The 20706-nt window shown below is 35.6% G+C and overlaps 1 protein-coding gene across 1 annotated transcript in view; it reads right to left on the reverse strand.

Moving 5' to 3' along the window:
• The window catches only part of LOC106544671 (desmoglein-4), a 34342-nt gene that overhangs the window by 12229 nt on the left and 1407 nt on the right, over window positions 1–20706 (reverse strand). Inside the window, exons 2-10 of the mRNA XM_087707132.1 lie at window positions 11109–11147; window positions 10089–10217; window positions 9303–9458; window positions 8606–8753; window positions 6157–6320; window positions 4390–4524; window positions 2189–2374; window positions 945–1216; window positions 126–268 (exon numbers count right to left, since the gene is read on the reverse strand). Of these exons, the coding sequence (XP_087563258.1) occupies window positions 126–268; window positions 945–1216; window positions 2189–2374; window positions 4390–4524; window positions 6157–6320; window positions 8606–8753; window positions 9303–9458; window positions 10089–10217; window positions 11109–11147 (1372 nt within the window). The remainder of the gene's footprint in view (window positions 1–125; window positions 269–944; window positions 1217–2188; window positions 2375–4389; window positions 4525–6156; window positions 6321–8605; window positions 8754–9302; window positions 9459–10088; window positions 10218–11108; window positions 11148–20706) is intronic.

The following is a 20706-nucleotide window of genomic DNA, read 5'->3' on the forward strand; positions in this document are numbered from 1 at the left end:
TAATTACATAGGGCACTTTCCCACTTAGTCAAAACAGCTGGAATTATTTAGAATGATAATTCCATATTTCTAACTTTACTGCTTATGAGCAATAATGACTATTAAAACAAAATCCATGTTCTTACCTCTGGTGATAGCAAGCACCTCTGCTGTGTATACCCCATTAACTACATAAATTGATTCTCGATCAATAGTTCTCTTAAAAGTGATGACAGCAGTTTGAGGATTGATTTGAAACCAGGCAGCAGGATCACGACCTATCTCATACCTGTGTTTTGGACAATGGAAATGCTTAGAATGAATTATAAATGTTAAAATAGTGGCAGACACTAAACTTTTGCTAAAACACACAGATCAATTTGATAGACTCATTAAATGAAAAAAAATCTGACAGTTGCAGTCCTATTAATTCCTGAGGGTGCTAGCCAATTTTTTTAAAAAAGTAGCACAAGAATACAATGTATTCCCCCACCCCACCCCCACCTTGGTCAAAGTACCAGCTAATAATCACATTGAAGCATTTCACACTGCACTATAGTGAGCACTTTTCAAAAATGCAGACTATCCTAATGTATGTTTTTTGTCAGAAGGTCTCAATATATCTGCAACCCTTGCAAAGGCTGAATATCAATTCTGGATTTACTGGCTGAATTTTGCCATGAGACATCGAGTACCACACTAGTCAGGCATAATTCAGCTTAGACTCTTGAGTGAAATATAATACTTGAGGTTGATTTATGACTGAATATCCCATTTGGGGGATTTGAGAAATAAAAGTTTTAAATATATACAGTATATTTAAACCAAAACCATGTAAAATCTTAATTTGGGGAACACGAGGAAGACAAAATTGAAGTAGAGAATTGTTTATTGGTAAGCAGTTGGTTATCCTTTCCAATTTTATCTAACTGAATATATAAGTTTCAGGCCAAAGGCTATCTTACCGAATATTTGTAGCAATTTTTCCAGTATCCTGATCAATGGCTTGGAATGTTGCAACAGTATAAGTGAGTATAGTTGTGCTTGTTAAGCTCTCAGATGCAGTGATGGTCAGTGTAGCTGGACTAAATGCTGGTCCTTCAACTACATTAGTTATCTGTACCACAATTGGGGTTCCAACAGATTGATAAAGAGAAGCCACAGAAGAGTGGAAAGGGGCAACATTTCGCACGCCAATATTAATGTTTATGGTTGAAAATTGTTCATAATCAATTTCCTAAAATAAAGAAATGGCATACATGAATTTTACATTTGAATTATATGTGTTTGTGTGTGTGTATGTGAATGCACTAAGAAATTCACTTGTCTCTTAATTGTATATCCAGACATATAGAACATTGTGTAGCATGACAGATCATCCAGGAATAGGAATAAATCATTTCTGATATAGAGCCAGCCATTCAAAAATTTCTAAAAACAAAGTCAGATTGGAGATTCTGAATGTTAAAAAGGTCAAAGCTGATGAAATCAAATACTACCAAGAAACAAATGAACTCAATTAGGAATATGATGCTACTATTATTCTCAGATGGACAAGTTAAATTAGTGATGATTATATATGTTGATTTATTTATTTCCTTAATCTGAGCAGAATTGCCTTAAACTGTTTTAAAAGCAAATTAACATGAGTTTAGGACAGTAGCTTAAATGATGTGATAGGTGTGTATATTTACAGAACTTAATGTGTAAATAAAGTCAGATTCTAATTACAGCAGAGATCTTGATCATTTTTAATACCTCCCTCTTCCATTGTGGTGCTTAGTTGCCAACTTCCAACAGCTGATTGTTGTGCTGGCTGCAGTGACCCAACTCCATACCTGCTGTTAGCCTTCTCTCATCTTCAATACCCCCCCCCCCCACACACAAATTGACTGCATCCAAGACAGACCTCCATTAACCTTGCCTTGGCCTGCCTTGATAAGTCACTACTTATATAACATAAAGAAGATTTAACTACCAATTTAGCTGGTTTTGATTCATAGCCAAAGGCATACAATGCCATAGTTTGGGAAACACTGCAGAAGTAAACTAGATAATTTTCCATTTAAAAATAAAATAATCTTTCTCCAGATATTCTTCTGGACACTATCGTTATAAGCAAATTGCCCGGGGAGATGTTTGATTATTACACAGTCAGAATCAAAATGTAAGTTTCAAAAATAATAATAAAAAAGTTTGAAATCCATACCTTTATAACACTCAGGATACCTTCATTAGTCGTTCTGTCTATTGTGATCTCAAAGTTGTGGTTTTCATTTCCAGAGATAAAGAAAAATTCTGCAAACCAGTTATCTGTAAATTCTTGATCTGCATCAAATACCTGTATCCTCAGCAGCTCCTGACTCAGTGAATTTTCTAGAATTGATACTGAAAACTAGAAGAGAAAGAACATCATAGCTGGCAATGAAGACGTATTAGATTCCCATCAGTTTGAAAGAAATTTGGTATACTACTGCCACTGTGATTTCAAATGCTACAAATAGTAAGTATCCATTTCTATTATATTATAAGATTATGATATTAAAGATAGGTTGTTCCTCATACTTACTTATTAGGTAATACACAAAATTGTGGATAAACATGGGAAAAGTTTTTAATCTGGAAAAGTGAAGACTTTTAAAATGTTTTTTTTAATCTTGACTCTATTCAAGCACACATTAAACATATGAGCTTAATGCTGGGTCAGACTATAGAGCCTCACCTTGCCACTGCAAAATTTACATTTTTGTGTGTGTGGTTTGCTCATGCTGCCTACATTGGATGGAATGAATCTCCAAGAGCATATACCTTCATACATGAAGGGTTACTCACTGTAGAAGTCTGTACTGTAGATTCAAGACAGAGTTAGTAGCATGACCTCATTCGTGGCATGCGAATTCCAGAGAATATAGTGAATAAATGCAATGAACTCAAAAATCATCCTCAGTTCAATAAAATGCTTCTACCTGCTCACTTTTCCATTTCTATCATACTATCTGGTAGAGCACAGTAATTTCCTCTCTTCATTTTTCTCTTTCTTTTTATTGGGCAGTAGCTGTATTATCACTCATGATGACAAAACAACTTCCCAAACTGCATTGTAATTCCTATCTAGTTCGTACAGGGAACAAATGAATTGCTAAAACTCTGTATGGACTATACCATTTCAATGTTTGGAGGTATAAACTGCATTTTTGGATGCTCTTCATTTTTTAAGAGTAAAATGTCATTACGAATAAGCAACTGCAATGTCAGGAATCTAGCCTTCTGTTGTAAGTTTTGTGTTATCTGGATAATTTATTTTAGTGAAAAAGTTCATTCATTACATGGTGATGTGGAAATAGCACTGCTGGCCTAGGTATACTCATGATTGTGTTACTTATTTTCATTGAGTGTTGATTCATCAATGAGATGTAGTCAATCCCATCTATAGAGCTGAGGTGGCGCAGTGGTTAAATGCAGCACTGCAGGCTACTTCAGCTGACTGCAGTTCAGCAGTTCGGCTGTTCAAATCCCACTAGGCTCAAGGTTGACTCAGCCTTCCATCCTTCCGAGGTGGGTAAAATGAGGACCCGGATTGTTGTTGGGGGCAATATGCTGACTCTGTAAACCGCTTAGAGAGGGCTGAAAGCCCTATGAAGCGGTATATAAGTCTAACTGCTATTGCTATTGCTATTTTAGAGGTCAGATCATATTTTATATAATTTATGATTCTTTTAAAAATTATTTTCATGCCATTATCCCTGATTTATGTTTTTTTTTAAACCTATCATCTTTAATGCATGAAATAGTCCTAAAATTTTAAACCACAGTCTTTGGATTAAGAAGTTGTTGGCTTACCTGGTTTGATTCTGAAACCAGGTCCATACTGTATTATTAAATTTTTTGACTTTAGGAAAATTTGAAGCAAGCTCTTAAATTATTCTCTCATTGGAAGAAAAGAGTAACTACGTGGATCAAATATGTATCCATTTCTTCCTGGACTTCCACCCCTTATTTCTGATCTTATTTCTGATTCCCAGAAGTTATTAGAGAACGTAGAAATAATTTCTATCTTGATGATTATTTATAATTCAATCATAACATTTCCTTCTATTGCTTATGAAAGGAGCTAGGATGACACAATGGTCCTGAAGGTGATTAGGAAGTAATGGATAGAAGCTTTTGTCATCAGCTTTCTCCCCCAGTGGTAGCTGAAGGAAAGACTGAAAACAGAATATTGCATAAGAAGGATATGGGGGACCTTTTTTTTTTTAATCCAATGAATCTTAAACTACCCCTTTTCTGGAAATGGATCTATTGATTTCTACTAATCATCCACTGCAATGAGTGAGTTTGGAAGAACAAGTGTAAAATCAGGAATTTCCAGACCGAAAAGAAACTAATGATATTAGGTATCAGTAAGCTTACCGAGCTCTGTGAAAGAGTAGGAAAATTATCATTCACATCCTGAACTTTAACCTGACACAAACATTCTGATGATATTCCTTCTGGCCCTCCATTTCTGTCGGAGGCTTTGACAACCAGAGTATATTGACTTTGTTCCTAAAGAAAATATGGAGGGGAAGAAACGGAAGAGGAAATAATGTGACAAATGCTTTAAAATTACATAACTAATAAAGAACATTGGTCTGATCCAGATCTTTTTAATTTTATGAAACATAGATTTTATTTTACATTTTGGAATATGTATATTCTATTTATACTGTATGTGTATATCTTCTTCTTTGGTCTTTCATTGAAATACTTATTTGGATTAAAAGCAGTGCACTAATAAGATTTACTACTATTAGCAAGCACTGGATTACCATGTTAGAAATAATCAGAGTCTCCCCCACGTTGCATGTTTACTCAATTTATAAGGTTGGCCATCTCACATACATGATGCTGCGTGGCTCACACAATTAAGTACAAAACAATAATTAAAATAAAAAATATTAAAACAAATTAAAACCATAAACCATAATATGTGGGAGAGTGCAATGCATACAATTACTAATAGAATAATAAAGGCCCCATGCCATCATTAGATTCCCTGGGCATAATGATGACATCTGTCTTAAAGGCTTTCTGAGGGGCCAGCAGGACTGGGTCTGGTGTAATTTCAAGGGAATGATTTTCTAAAGGATGGATGCTGTGACAGAAAAGGGCCAGCTCCAGGATCCTGTCAGATGATATTCCTTAGTACACAAGACCCATATCATGTCTCTCCTGCCAGATCTGATAGGATGGAAGGAGAGGTGGTGTCTTAAATAACCTGGCCCATACCATGCAGAGGTTTAAAGTTTAAAACTTTGAATTGAATCCAGAAACAAATCGGCAACCAATACAGCTAGTGGAGCAAAGGTGTAACAAATACTGATTGAGGAGCCCATTTATGTGTCCACAATGCTGCATTTTACATTAGTGGTAGCTTCTGGATTGTTTCCCATCCAAACCATCCACTGCTTCCATACATCAGGACAGGAAATCAATAGTATCACTTAGTTTGCTAGGGCTGAACATTCCTACTGATGATACCTCACCATGTAGCTATGGATGACTTTGATCAGTGGCTTCATGTACATGTTAAACAGGAGTGGAAAGAGTACCAAGTCTCAGGGGAATCCACAGAGTGGAGGCCAAGGGCAGGACCTCTTTCAATACTAAAACTAGCTGGATCAGTACAATACAGTGCCACCCACACCCAACCCCTGGAGTTGGTCCAGAAAGATACCCTGGTCAGTGGTCCTGAAGATCATTGAGAAGTTGAGAAACTTCTCTTTTTCTTAGTCATTTTCTTGACATAAACTTTGCTTGCGGTTGTTATTGAATTTCCAGAAATCTCACTTATTTTCAACATAAGTATTTGTTTATTTTGAATGAATATTGATTGTATTGATTTTATAAATGATTTTATTTTTAACATATTTTGAAAGTATCCATTTAAGCATTTTTGAAAGTACTCATTTATTTAACAAACTTACATAGCCGCCTAGCCAGCAGAAGAAACTGTGGGTAGTGAATAGAACAAAAATGCAGAATACTAAAGAAAACAATAAATAATATTGTGGCCCCTATGAAATTCATATTCATCCATCCAATACCCCATGCCAGTTCCATTAATATCCCAGCCACAGAATATTCTGTTTTCCCAACAATATTTTTTTGTAAAAGGCTTTTCTGTTTTGTTTTTACCTCTCTATCAAGAGCTTTTGCAATATGAAGTTCTCCATTCTCTGTGTTCAAGATAAACAATAATGGTCCTGCAGGACTCTGGCTTTCAATCTTGTAAGCAATTTTGGAATTTAAATTATTTGGCTCATCAGCATCAGTAGCAGTTATTTTCATTACAAATGTATCTGGAAAGAAGGAAAAGACAAAAGGGGGCAAAAGCGTAAGATATTAAAATCATAATCACCATCATTTGTGAAATCATTAATTTAGCATCCTTATAAAAAAGAAGGAATGCGTTTTTTTCATACTAGGAAGGCACCTTCATGGGAGTTCATGGATCATTTTCTGTTGATCTGCTACCAAGGATGTACCCCATGAAAAAGGAAACATTTTTTCAATATATTTAAACAAAAGCTTGAGTTAATTGTAATGTAGACCTTTGCTTTAATTCTGTAGAATTCTTTAATTCTTAGGTTTTACCCTGAGATTATTTCAGTTATATCAGAACAAATTTTGTATTTTTGGTTTGCCCAGTATTTGTCTATAGAGCAATGTTAAGTGATAGTGGTCATAAGTGGGAAGTGATTAGCTAAATGAGAAAACAGATACTAATAAAGGAGAATATTAATAACCCAGGGTTGAAATGAGGGGTCCATGGTGCTCTCTGTTTGGTTGTTTTCTTGCAGCTATTTCTATAAAACTATAATAAATTGTATAAATATTGTTATACAAAAGCTGTGAATTACATGTCAATAATAGACACTTGAGTGCAACATCTCCTTACATATGATTATTTTGACATAATATCAATTTGCTGGTGACAGATGCCATAGCAGATTAGGCCCTCTTAGGCCCTGGATTAGGGTTAGGGTTGTGGTTGTGGTTGGGGTTAGGGTTTGGTGTTAGGCTTGGGCTCGGGGTTAGGGTTGGGGTTAGGCTTGTGTTTGGGGTTAGGGTTGTGGTTAGGGTTGTGGTTGGAGTTAGGCTTGGGGTTAGGCTTGGGGTTAGGCTTGGGGTTAGGGATGGGGTTAGGGATGGGGTTAGGGTTGGTTTTGGGGTTGGGGTTGAGGTTAGGGTTGGGGTTAGGGTTAGGGTTGGGGTCAGGCTTGGGGTTGGGGTTAGGATTAGGATAGGGTTGGGGTTAGGCTTGGGGTTGTGGGTTAGGGTTGGGATTAGAATTGGGGTTGGGTTAGGGTTAGGCTTGGGGTTGGGGTTAGGCTTGGGGTTAGGCTTGGGGTTAGGCTTGGGGTTAGGGATGGGGTTAGGCTTGGGGTTAGGCTTGGGGTTGGGGTTACAGTTAGGGTAGGGTTGGGGTTAGGCTTGGGGTTGTGGTTAGGGTTGTGGTTAGGGTTAGGGTTGTGGTTAGGGTTGTGGTTAGGGTTAGGGTTGTGGTTAGGGTTGTGGTTAGGGTTGTGGTTTTGGTTAGGGTTGGGGTTAGGGTTGGGGTTGGGGTTAGGCTTGGGGTTAGGCTTGTGGTTGGGGTTAGGGTTAGGGTTAGGGTTGGGGTTAGGGTTGGGGTTAGGCTTGTGGTTGGGGTTAGGGTTGGGTTTGGGGTTAGGATTGGGGTTAGGGTTGGGGTTAGGGTTGGTGTGGGGTTAGGGTTGGAGTTGGGGTTAGGGTTAACATCATTAAAATGTCCTATGACCAATTTTCACCGTTATGACCATTGCAGTATGTTCATGGTCATGTGACAAAAATGTGGGTGGTTGGCAACTGATTCATATTAATGCAATTTCCGTGTCGCCATATCATGTGAACACTTTTTGCGACCTGGCAAGTCAATGTGGAAGCCAGATTCACTTAACAACTGCAATTATTCACTTAACAACTGCAATTATTCATTTAACAACTGTGGCAAGAAAAGTTGTAAAATGAGGCAAAACGCACTTAACAAATGTCTCGCTTAGCAACGTAGATTTTGGGCTCAATTAGGGTTGTAAGTCAAGGGCTACTTGTATACTCCATTGAGGATTAATCAAAGAATTGAAAAATATATCAAATGTGATCAAAAATAAGCCAGGGAACCATAAACAGGTCACTTGACTCGTGTACTCATCACAGCGAGAAAATGTGACTTACTGTTAGTTATTTATTCACTGACCAAGATAGCATATATTGATATTGTGCTTTATTATTTATTTATCATCAAGAGATATCCTTAGCTGAAGAAAGAAAAACTCAATTTTTCAGTTTTCAAAGTGAAACCTTTATGAGTAGTGACACAAATATGGGAGAATTAAACTCCAAACTTAATTTTTCTAGTGACAAAAATGGGACTTGTGGCACAATCCTGTGCTTCTTCCCAAGTGCCATTAAATTAAGGGAAGTCCTTACTTCCAAGAAAGATACTGCTGTATTCATATGCATGTTTTCCAGAAATTAGAAATTATACAGCTGACAAAATGATATATGAAACAATACATATTGGCTACTATTCTAGGCAGGGTGCAATTATTTAGAAAGTACTTACTCTCCATGCTGCTTTCTATTATTGATCCGGAGAACATGTGTTGTGTAAATATTGGTGGATTGTCATTTATGTCCAGAACCCGAACACGAAGATCAAGAGGTGTTTCTATTGATTTTCCAGTCATAACATTTATTGCATGACAGTGAATCTGAATTAAGACATTAAAAAAGTTAAAAAGCTTTATTCAAAAAGTCTATAAAGTAGTCACAACACTTTCAACAGTGAGCTAAAGAAGCTTCATCCCATATTGCAAGAATTAGGTCATCTTTGATCTAATTACAAAACAATCTCTGACTTGTCTCATATTCCACATGGCTAACAGTGACAAATATAACCATAGTAACTCATATAAAACCAAGAGAACCAAAAATAAGAAAGATATATACCAACTACCCAACAAAAGCACCCCAATATTATATTAAAAGCCATCAACATTCTAGAAAGATGTATAACTCGAATTCTTATTCTAAAACTGAAAAACGAAATCTCATTAAAAAGGCTAACATTTCCATGAAAAGGGAAATTTAGAAGTTACCAGCTGCTGCAAAGGCATATTTTTGGAGTCTTAAGAAATATACTTAAAATATCAAGTGGTCTCAGGAAATCACCTTTTATACAGAGGTGAGTAACCATGATTTAGATACTGTAATCATTAACCGTAATAGTAAAGAAGATCTGTTTTGCCAATATTACTTACCACAAACATTGGAGTTTCTTCTCGATCTACTATTTTTGTTATATTAATTTCACCAGTCTTCTGGTTGATGACAAATATTCCCACGGGATGTTGATCAATGCCTACTCCACTTATTTTATATATAATTGGCTGCGTTTTTTCACAATCTGATCGGATCTGTTTTAGAAAACAAAACCAAAAATATTACAGTCTTTTTTTACATAATATTTTTATTTCTAAAAAAAAAATGCAGTCTATAAACAGTGCAATAAAATTCAGTTTATACATGCAAGGATTGGAAAGGGAGACAAGAAACACAATTCATAAAACTAGATATTAATAATTTCTTAATATTCTTCCAATACATTAATATATTCAATTGGCATAAAATAAGTATGGTTGTCCTGCTTAACATAGCATGTAAAATCAGCCCAAATATTTGAGAAACCTGAACTTTAGTTTGACAGAATGCAAGTGAAAAATGTAGCTCAATTTTTAGCTAGGGAAATATGCAGAATCTTTTTATACACATATTCCTAGTACTTCAAAAAATGATTGTATATTTCATATTTCCCCCATTTTTGTGGGGAAAAGCACGTAAAGAGAAGACTGTATAGTAAAATTGGTAGGGAAAACAGCAAGCTTACCTATGGAAAATATTTGAGCTCTTCATAAAACTCCATTGATGAGTCAGAGTAATTGCATAATAAAAACCTGGTCTGGAAATTCCCTTAGCTAAGATGTTGCTTTTTGCTTAGCTTTTTGCAACTGTTTGAATTTTATCTATATAAAATGCTTGGAACTTACTCTTGCAATTGGATTTCTTTTTGAATTATCTTCTCCTTCCCTACAGGCAGCAGCAAATTTAATCCATTCTCGTTTCTGCCTCCGATGGGATTTCCATCTCCACATTCCTTTTTCATTCCATTCTTTTACCTTGAATAAAGAACACACCAATATTATTGTACTTACTAAATGACATCACAGGTATGTAATAGTACATTTAAAATCCAAAATAGAATAGCCTAGCTGCACATTATCTGTTGCTTTTGCTTAACAAAAAGCTTTTCACTATCTTTAAACTTCACAGAATATTTCCAGATACCCAGATGTTTGAAGTGGAATGGTCTAATCCAGGGGTGTCAAACTCAATTTCATTCAGGGTTGTGTTTGACCTCAGGGGGCCGGGATGGGCATGGCCAGTGTGAGTGTGGCCAGCTCAACATCACTTGTGTTGGGGGTGCCTGTGGTGGCCCAAGTGCTCTCCCAGCAAAAACGGATTCGTGAGCTCTGTTTTCAGAGGTGGTGGCCTCCTGCAACCCTCTGCCAGCGAAAATGGAGTTCGGTTTTCATTGGCAGAGGCAGTGCGGGCCGGTCCTTTCCTGTTTCCAGGGTGGCCCCATGGGCCAGATCTAAGCACCCCACAGGCTGGATCTGATCCCCGGGCCTTGAGTTTGACACCCCTGGTCTAATCCTAGGAAGCTGTAAATGGTAATAAATGTCATCAGAATGGCTTCTCAAAATTTGAACCAGAGGACCATACTATCAAAATTTGAACCAGAGGACCATACTATCTCAAGACATAGAGCAATGGGTCACTGGGAAGACTGGTGACTCCAGGCCACGATCCTGAGGGAGGCAGAGAAGGAACATGTGTGAAAATAAGATCATATGCTTGGAATGCTTTTCTTGCGGCTATCAAAGGCTCAAGCAATAAGGAAGGCTGAGTCTTGCATATTGATTTACAATAAATAGTATTTTTATAGCAAGTCTCAATTAGATTTATATTGTACACTTTCCTAGAAAATGAATTGAAGTGATTGTTACCTCAACATGAAAAGAACCGATGCTGAAATCCAGAGACACCTGGAAAAGAAACAAAATAAGGACAAAATAAGCATTATGGTCTCATTAATTAACTCTGACATGTAATTTTAGATAGTTGAAATACCTGGAAATAAAAAAGGAATCTTATTGCACAAGATCATAATGCAGAAACAGGTTTCACGTATATCTCTTTCTTTGCAACACAACTCTGCTTTTTCTTTGAATTAATGGTTCCTTCAGTTTAAATTAGCATTTCTCTCACTTTTTTTTGCTAAATGACTCACATTTAAGTTTACCTCCACACACCCCTAACTGTTGCCAATGTTGGTTGAGGCTGGTTTCATAACATTCAGAACATCACTAGTATCCCACTTTTAGTTTCAGCAAACATGATGAAAAACTCCAAATTGATAAAATGAAGTTTGATTTTATTTTAAAATGTAATATTTTAAACATCCTAAAACTCAATAGTGTCAGCAGCAGACTAGTTCTCTCCCTCTCTCCCTCTCTCGCTCTCCCTCTCCCTCCCTCTCTCTCTCATATACACATACAGAAAACATTACAAAACTTGGAATGCTGCCATTTTTGGTTTTAATTAAAGCTTTTGCTTTCATTAGAGCAGATATTCTCACCAGATAAGTAAATTTCAAGTAGAAATGATAACATACCTCAATAATTTTAGATAGAACACAAAGAAGTTATGTCTCTTATAAATAGATAGCTTCCATTACATGTATAATTCAAATGTTTGATAAAAATCTCTACCTTGTAGGATAAAGTCTAGCAATTTCAGGACAAAGAAGAAAAAAAAAGCAAGTGTTCACATTCTGTAAATTTTGGTAGGAATGTTGCTTCTTCACCAAATGATTTATGACACAAGGTTTAGACATTTGCTTTAAAAATTGAAATCCATGATTCTTGGGATATTATTACTCTATTGGTCTATACTACTCTACTTTCAACAAATATTGCAATCATGCCTTTGCAATAAATATTCAATTGCAATTTTGCTCCACATGTAAAGGAAAGCATGAGCATTTTCTTAAGGCTTCTGGAATGACAAGCCGCTCCCAAAATATGAGGATTTTCAAGATGATTCTTCCTATAACACAAAAAATCTGGGTGTGTCTTTAGAAGCATACTGTAAGATTTTTGTGAACTTCATTTTAGTTTAGGAGAAGACTGAACTCATTCTGATTTCTTATCCACTATTCCAATATTTCTGACATTAACCACTAAATTATACTGGCTGTCCAAAGGGCCATAAAAGATTTAAAAAAGAAAAAGAAAGAGGAATTGCACATGAGAATTATTTTCTATCAGTTACATAATATTTATTTTGGTGTAATGACAACATAGTTATTTCTGCATTGATGTGAACCAAGGGGCTACAGCATATAAGATGATTTTAACTCTTTTAAATCTTAAATTTGTACACTATTTAAAGTGTGCTTGAATTGCAAGAGCAAACAAAACTTATATTCATGCATCAAGTTATGCTTATGATTTTGTTTTAAAAAATAATTGGAATATTTTGTCCAATTCAATTAAATTGGCAGCTGTGAAGTAATGTTATTTAAATAGCAAGAAGAAAAATGGTATATTACAATTTCTTTTGATGTTATGCTGCAGTTTCTCCAATAATAAATTTTAGATTGTATGTTTTCCAGGACAGGAACCTGTCTTGCATCTTGAACCTGTTATATCAAAAGTCATGTACTTGATAGCTTCATAAAGTATAACTTTTTTTGTGAATATGATGACCATAAAATGAACAATTGCCAAATAATCTCCCAAACTCCCTCAGTAACCATTTTTTTCAAAAATATACATTAAATTAGAAAAAAATAGTAAGTTTAGATATTTAAGTTCAAATGGTTATAATTTTACTTGCTTTATGGACAGATTTATTGACAATTGTCATGTAGAAAGAGTGGTTACATAATTTGGTTATTCTGGGGGAATTATAGAAAATTGATTCAGATGTAATGTAATAGAATCGGTTCTTCCTACTAGGGAGTAAACCCTAGCAGTTAAATAACCATTTTAAGCTAGAAATTAAAGAAATATGTGTGTCCCTGGTGTCCTGGAGTTGACACTAAACCCAATTCTAACAATAGGTACCACCAATGGAAGATAATATCTGTAGGTCAGGGTTGAACTGTGTGTCCTTGGTGCTCTCTGAGCTTGGTTGTTTTCTTGTAGACATTTCATTACCAAACTAGATAACATCATCAGTGCCAAAAGGGAAGGTCCATGCTAAAAGTCCATTGATGTCGTTTGGTGATGAAAGCTCTTCAGGAAAACAACCAAACTCAGGGAGCACGAAAGACCTCACATATGGTACCATTTGGAACATAGCTGTATCTATGAATGCAGGATTGACAAAACTTTGACCAAATAGCATTGAATACATCACATTCCTTAAAGACACAAATCTTTAATTGTATAACAATGCTGTCCTCACAAACTTAGAGAAGTGCAAGTGGTATTGGTCCTAACTTGACCAAAAATATTTTAAAACAGGAGACTAAATTTCCTGAAACACATTTGACTATATATATTTTCAGTGTATTTTACATAAAGTGATAGCCTGAACAACTTCATTTGTTCAACGAGATAGAATTAATTTTGTCCTTGCTATTTAAACCTTTCAGGTTCTTTTGAAAAAAAATCATAATTTTAATTATTTAGTTATTAGTCATTAACAGTCTTTTTTCAGCTAATAGCAAAGAAAAGTATAAAGCCCCTATGTTTCCAAGTGCAAAGATAATAGTTTTCAAATACAGCAGCACTGAAGAAAGTTTTTCCACAGTCATGCATGTTTTATGAGACAAGAAAGAACAAAGGAAGAGCTGTTCTTCTTCAGAAGGGCGTAGCTAATGCTAAAAAACTATTTGCTTTTTCAATGCAACACTTATTATGGCTTTGCCTCACCTCCCCATGATAAAGTTATTGATTGTAATTCCACAGCACTTTTTTAAGGTCCAATGATATGGATGGTTCCTAGAACTGCAAACTTACTTAGATATGTGCATACTGAGTAGTTTTTTTAAAATTTCTTTACAAATAGAAAGAGATCCTGCTACTCAAGAGTTCCGAACCAGTTTGAAACCACTTTTGGCAATGTGAGTTCCCATGAGATCAGCAGTATTGGAGAGCTGAGATTACTAATTTCTGGTTCAACTGCTGTGTAATTAAAATTACTGCTGAGCTAAGATTTTTTTTTTAATGCTCTGCCTTTCTTTGCGTAGTGGAAGGAATGATTGCCTTATTCCCTTTCCCACCTTTTGAGGTTCAACTCCTGTAAGGAAACTCCTTCTTTGATGGCTTTGCCTCTTCCTCCTAAATTTAAGATTTGCTGGTTTTCCCTTTTCCCTGCAGAATTTAGGAGCCAGAATCCAAAATTTCAGGCTGTTTTCTGATCTTTTCTTTCTTTTGGAATTCTGCAGGGATGATGGGATTTTTGTTACTGTAAGAACTCAGGGTAGAGTAGTTTCTGGTCTCTTCTTGTTGTCAGCATATCAAGTGGGCAACAGGAAAAGCAATGATGGGTGGCTTTGGTATTGCTGCTGAAAGTTTGGAGAGATGAAATAGTGGATACATGATATTGATCCTGGATAGGGCAAACAGCACTAACAGTCTGCTTACTGCTTTCTGTTGCAGGCACTTCCCAATAGCAATTTTCAATTCAATGAAACTCAATTTGTTTGATAAATTATTTCAAAGCAGAAGAGAATTTGGGACAAATCCAAATAGGAAGTGTTGATATACTTGTTTAGTTCCAGGATAGCCAAGAGCAGGTATATGTCTATATTGTGTCTTTCCCTGGACAGTTCTCCCTCTGTCTTCTCTGCAGTCTTTTGGGTTTCCTACATTTAAGTTAAATCCAAAAGAAGAATTCACAAGAGAAATTCTTCCTTTGAACTTTAAAAAATTATTTATTTATTTATTTATCCAATTCATTGGCTGCCATCTCACCACGGTGTAAATAGAAGGGCTTATTTCATTCTTAAAGGGAAATCCTGATTTTGAGAAATCACTGATGAATTTCTCCTTCTTCAAAAGAAATTCAGAGAATACAGTATATATCCAACCAATTTCTCTGCTAAAACATTGGAGGGGAGAAGAAAACCATCTGGTCCCACCCAATTTCCATTATGGTGATTTCTCTCTTGATCAGTAAGGATATTGTGATTGACCATTTCATATCAGTCTGACTTCAATTGCTAAGCTACGGTGGATTCCCCAAAGCCTGCTCCTCTGGGAATTCATCAGAGCTTAATTCAGGGCGTGGTGGGTGGCGAATGTTTATTTAGGACCTGCTTACATAGCTCCTAATGACAAGTATACATCCTGACTTTCATTCCATATCAACTGCGCAACGGAGGGAGGGGGGACAGTCCTAGATACCTTATTATATGACACACAGTAAGATATGTCCAACTTTTCTCCCTTGCAATTGCTATGAAATCAAGTTCTTGCTATACTTCATTAAGAGACATGTGAATAGTGCTTCAAATGCAGTGATGCCACATGGGCCCATGTTTTGTGTTTGGTATACATCAAACCATATTCTCAATCTCTGCCATCATAAATGGTTTATAGGTTATTCATTGATGGTTTTCCTTTAGAGAATAGGAGAATTGGCTGAAGATTTTGTTAAACTTGCAAATCCTCAGATCATTCCCTTATTCTCTTAATACTTGCTTACAAATCCTATCATAAATTTTCATATAATGTTAGAGTGACAAACATTCTTTGGAATTACTTATTAGGTATTAATAAGTACAGTATAACATTTATCATTGGAAATGAAACATTCCTAGTAGTCCTGTTGAACATAACTTTTGAATTGAAATATTTTAGGACACAGTAATTGTACCAAATATTGTACTGAATAATTATTAACTAGAATAAATAGCAACTGCATCAGAACTCAAGAGTGTTCATGAAACCTCTTCAGATATGTTTAAATAAGGCTCGCACAAAAGAATTTAATGATGCCTTGGGCTCTTCATTAGAAGAAAAGCACTAAGTACAATGGATATGTTTTATGTTTGTTATGTGATACCTGATAAGAAACTGGAGGTAAGGGGGGAGGGGGAAATATTCTTTAAGAAGAGACAAGCAGATACACTGATCCTTCTTAGCCATAATTTGTTGTTAAAGAAAAGAGAAGATGTGTTATTTCTGATATTATTGCTTCTTGCCATTAGAAAACTGTTAGCATGAGAGGTGAATGTATGTGTATTTCTGTCTTTCTGTGTGTAATATATATCTCTACACACTCTACATACTATAAGGAAGCTGTATTGTAATTCACCCTTTGTTTTATTGGATAAATTGTTTTATGGGAGAGTTGATTCTTAATTAAGTAGTCTGAAACAAAAAAACATAATTTCTGAGAATTGACTGAAAACATATATGATGCAATTGTGATTGATTTTCCAATAATTGTGTGGGAGAAATGATGCTTGATAAATTATACTCTGATCTTAATATTTGATGTTTTCATTTGTACCAGTAATGATTTAAAGTATGCATTTTATGTCCAACAAAACTAAGAGCTATGTATAGCTTTATCATAGTTTTGATGTGCCACAATAAGTTGCTCATGCTTTGGTCAAGAACAGTATAATTTACTCAAGCAAATGCTGATTTAAAAGATAGCAGGGAATCCAGCATGTAACAACTGGGAAACAAATTCTGAAGAAACCAGCTCCTGTTTGCACTGCGAGGTCCAAGGTCCTCTCCCGAAGTCCACGCATGCAAACGTTAGTTTCTTATAGTTCAAAAAAGAAAAGTCAATTTCTTTGGGCTGCTCACCTCTTCTGAGTAGAATTAGTGATTTTTCTTAAGATTTCTATGGCACAGAGTTGAGAAGAATACACAAGCAAAATGATAAGTCAGTTAACAATTCTCAAGAGTAATTAAATGATTTACCTAATTCAGTATATGAAATTAAAGTTGGAATCTCAGTTAGTAGCCTTGTTAGTAGCAAATGCTAATTATTTTTTCGCCGATTGGAGCAGATAGTTTGGGACAAATGAATCTAGCCTTAGAAAGGAATGTTGCAGCTATCAGATAACATCTGATAGAATTAGAAGCGGTGTCTGCAGAAGCACCAAAAATGTCGAGTTGGCAGGGTGACTATGCCATCAAAGCCTCATCACTTTTGAACATGTAGCAACACATGAGAGAAAGGGAGGGCCCTTGATTCCTGCCTTACCTATTTTGAGAGCCACATGGCCTCTCCTGGAATTGAGAAGGAATGGTTAATCTTCCTGATCCTTTTAAAAACAGAAAATCTGACTGTACTCAGTTTTTGCTGTAGTGCTAGACAGAACACGTTTGTACTGAGGTAACCAGAAAAGATGTACGTAGACCCTTTTACATTAGCAAAATCAAAGATTAATTCTCCATGATATAATAATAATAATAATAATAATAATAATAATAATAATAACAACAACAACAACAACAACAACCACTACCACCACCACCACCACCACTACCACCCATTGTCATTGGGGCACTTGATACCATGTCCAAGAATTTTATAAGATAAATCAACAAATTGCAGCTTCCTGCAATAACACCAGTGGAACTGCAAAAAAACTGCGCTACTCAGAACATTGTATATTTTAAGAAGGTACTTGGTTGATACCTAGGACTCTGGCAGCAACACATGTTAACCATTAGCATCAGTCAATGATATTTGTGAGATGCATTTTTGAATGTTCAGTTGACTGAGTTTCATGTTTAATGAATAAAGTATAACAACAACAACAACAACAACTGAAGCTAAATTGTATTGCATTTCTTAATACCAGCAGTAATCTTCTCAAGTTATTGAGGTTTCAAATCCCATTATTTATCTGTCCTTATTTGGGCTACAAGTCTAAAAACAGCTCCATTGGCCTTCAATTTTGATCACTTTGTCTTATAAATGTAAGCATATTTGTTTACAAATATCAGGACCAAGTCATGAACATTTGTTCAAGATGAAAATATTGTACATGACATTATTCTTAGCTTTACTTTAGCATGCTGCTTTGCAACTTCAGCTTCAAAGCCAACAGCAAACGAATTAATTCACTGTGGTTCTTGCCAAAGCAATATTATATGCAATTATGAAATACTCCCTACTCCACCTATTGTATCCAAATGACTGAACATGCTCTTAATTCCTGATCTGCTCCCTTTCCCAGTACTGTTCATTCTAGGAGTTGAGTTTTCTCCCTTTGAAGAGAAGCAGAATATTGCTGTGAACAAAGCTGGATATTTGAGCACATTATGCTATTAGTCATCATTGTGTCATTGTAGTATGCAGTTGTATCAGCAGTTTGATTTCTGAGCTAACACTCCCATTATACAAGACTCAATCTTTCTTTCCTTCTTTTATTACATTATCTCCAGAGTTCTATAAATCTGCCATCAACTACCAGGCAGTAATGTCTTCAAAGATAAATAGTATTAAATATACAAATTCCCACCAAAAAGAACCTCAGCTTGCATCAACTATCTTTGACTTATTTGCTTAGATAAAAGGTCCTTAAAGGTTCCAGATGAGTAGGATTGTATCAAAAGTTGAACTAAGCAAAGTAGGGCAGTAGGCTACATTGAAAAAATAACAGTGTCAAAACACTGTGATCAAACTCCAATGTGGATGTCTCTGTAAAATCACCAGGAATTTGGTTCCTTTATCTTTAATCTTTAAATATATAAAGTAAGATTACTCTGTGTGTGTGTGTCTCTTTGTCTGTCTGTCGTTGTGTGTGTGTGTGTGTGTGTGAGAGAGAGAATTACATTTTGATAGTTTAACTGCACCATATTGCTAATTTTATCATAAACTGATTGAATGTGATCCAAGTTAGGAGCTCTCTGAATGAATGCAGGGCTTTGTGCATATCCTAATTCAGATGCACACCTGGAGATGGATTTCCATCTCCCTTGTAATTATTCACCTGAGACCCATTGAACTGGTTAAACATGTATTTTACAATGGGTGGGGATGCTCATCCTTAGGCCCATTTATGAGCTTCATACAAGCAACAGTACCTTTGCCTTTTCTTTATGTTAGAGACCATAAAGAATATAAAGACAGTTTATCTCAGTTTATCTCGCACAGAAATTTGCTTGTGTGTTCTTTGCTGGTGAAAGAATTTAGGTACTTTATGAATATGCATGAATAAGGTATGGGCTGTGCACTAAAATCATAGTATCAATAATTTTAAAATGTTTCTTCGGGTGACTATGAATTCCCCAAATTCTTCAGCAACATGGTAGATAAAGTAATTCAGTACTTTATTTAGAGACTCAGACCCTGGCAAGCTCTTTCTTATTTTAATACTTTGCATGTTGCAACTCATCAAAAATACTTATTAAAGGAAGGTAGAGACAGATAAAGACCCAGAAGCAGTTTAGCATTCTTTCATTCTGGAGCATTTCCCAGCACCCTAAACCTAGCCAAACTTTCATGTGTGTCCTCTTTAGAGTTTGATATTTCTCTGATGTAAACTCTACATCCCCCCCCCCCAATGAATGGATACAGTCAATGTTCACTTTTGGAAATCCATGATTTTGACCTTTGGGTCAACAGCTTATTATTGATGGATTCTAATTTTGGGGGGGTTGTTGAAAAAAAGGTAAGCATTCCTAAAACTCGTAAGAATCAGGAGGCAAACCAGTGATTTTGCTACAAGAGTTTTTATAACAATTACCAGTTTTGTATTTAAGTTTACATGAAAACAACTCATTTTTCTTAAGATTGTTAATCTTTACTGAAAAAATAATCCACCCACAGATCACATGCTCTTGCAGGTGGACCGTAACTTGCAATAAATGAACTTCTTCTCGCCTGATGCCCTCAAGATGTCTTGGACTACAACTCCCATCATACCACCTAACTGTATAAGGCAACATGAGAATACTGGACTAGCCAAGGTTTGTATTCCAAATCTTTAAATGAATTGTGTACAAATGATAATTTCAGTAAGAAACACAAAAATCTTAGAGAAAATTATTTAGATCTCAATTTGGAAACATAAATTTATATATCAAAGCAATCCAAACTCATTTTTAATTAAGAAAAAGAGGGTGTTTCACTGCTACAAACTACAAATCATTTTGAGTGAAGTATAGATTGCAGTCATAAACAGGTTTTCATTAGGCAGGTGGCAAAAGTATTGTGCTACTTTGCCTTCTTAAAACAAGTCCATACATATACTCTAAACCCAACCCAACTATACAATTCGGGCTCTTGAAATAAACATTTGGAGATGGGAAATATTGTAACATCTCCCTCCTAAATGTAATTTGTTATGAATAAGACTGATAGTTACATCTTCCATGCATATAACCGTTTGGATTTCACATGTTCAGCAGTGTACATTCCTTCTTCCAAGGACAAACAATCATAAATAGATTTCAGTGTATTTTATGTGGTGACCTATGTAATTATATATGATATTACAAAAATCTATATTCCACTTCTTCATGTGAAACCTCCAAAGTTCTTCTGAAATATTTGTAGCTTCTGCTTTTGATAATCACCTCATTTCACCTGTGAGTTATGTTAAATGGATTCAACATG

The sequence above is a fragment of the Thamnophis sirtalis genome, unplaced genomic scaffold, assembly GCF_051295495.1.
Source record: "Thamnophis sirtalis isolate CommonGarterSnake01/CBP01778 unplaced genomic scaffold, rThaSir2_p1.2 scaffold_2, whole genome shotgun sequence".
NCBI lineage: Eukaryota > Metazoa > Chordata > Lepidosauria > Squamata > Natricidae > Thamnophis > Thamnophis sirtalis.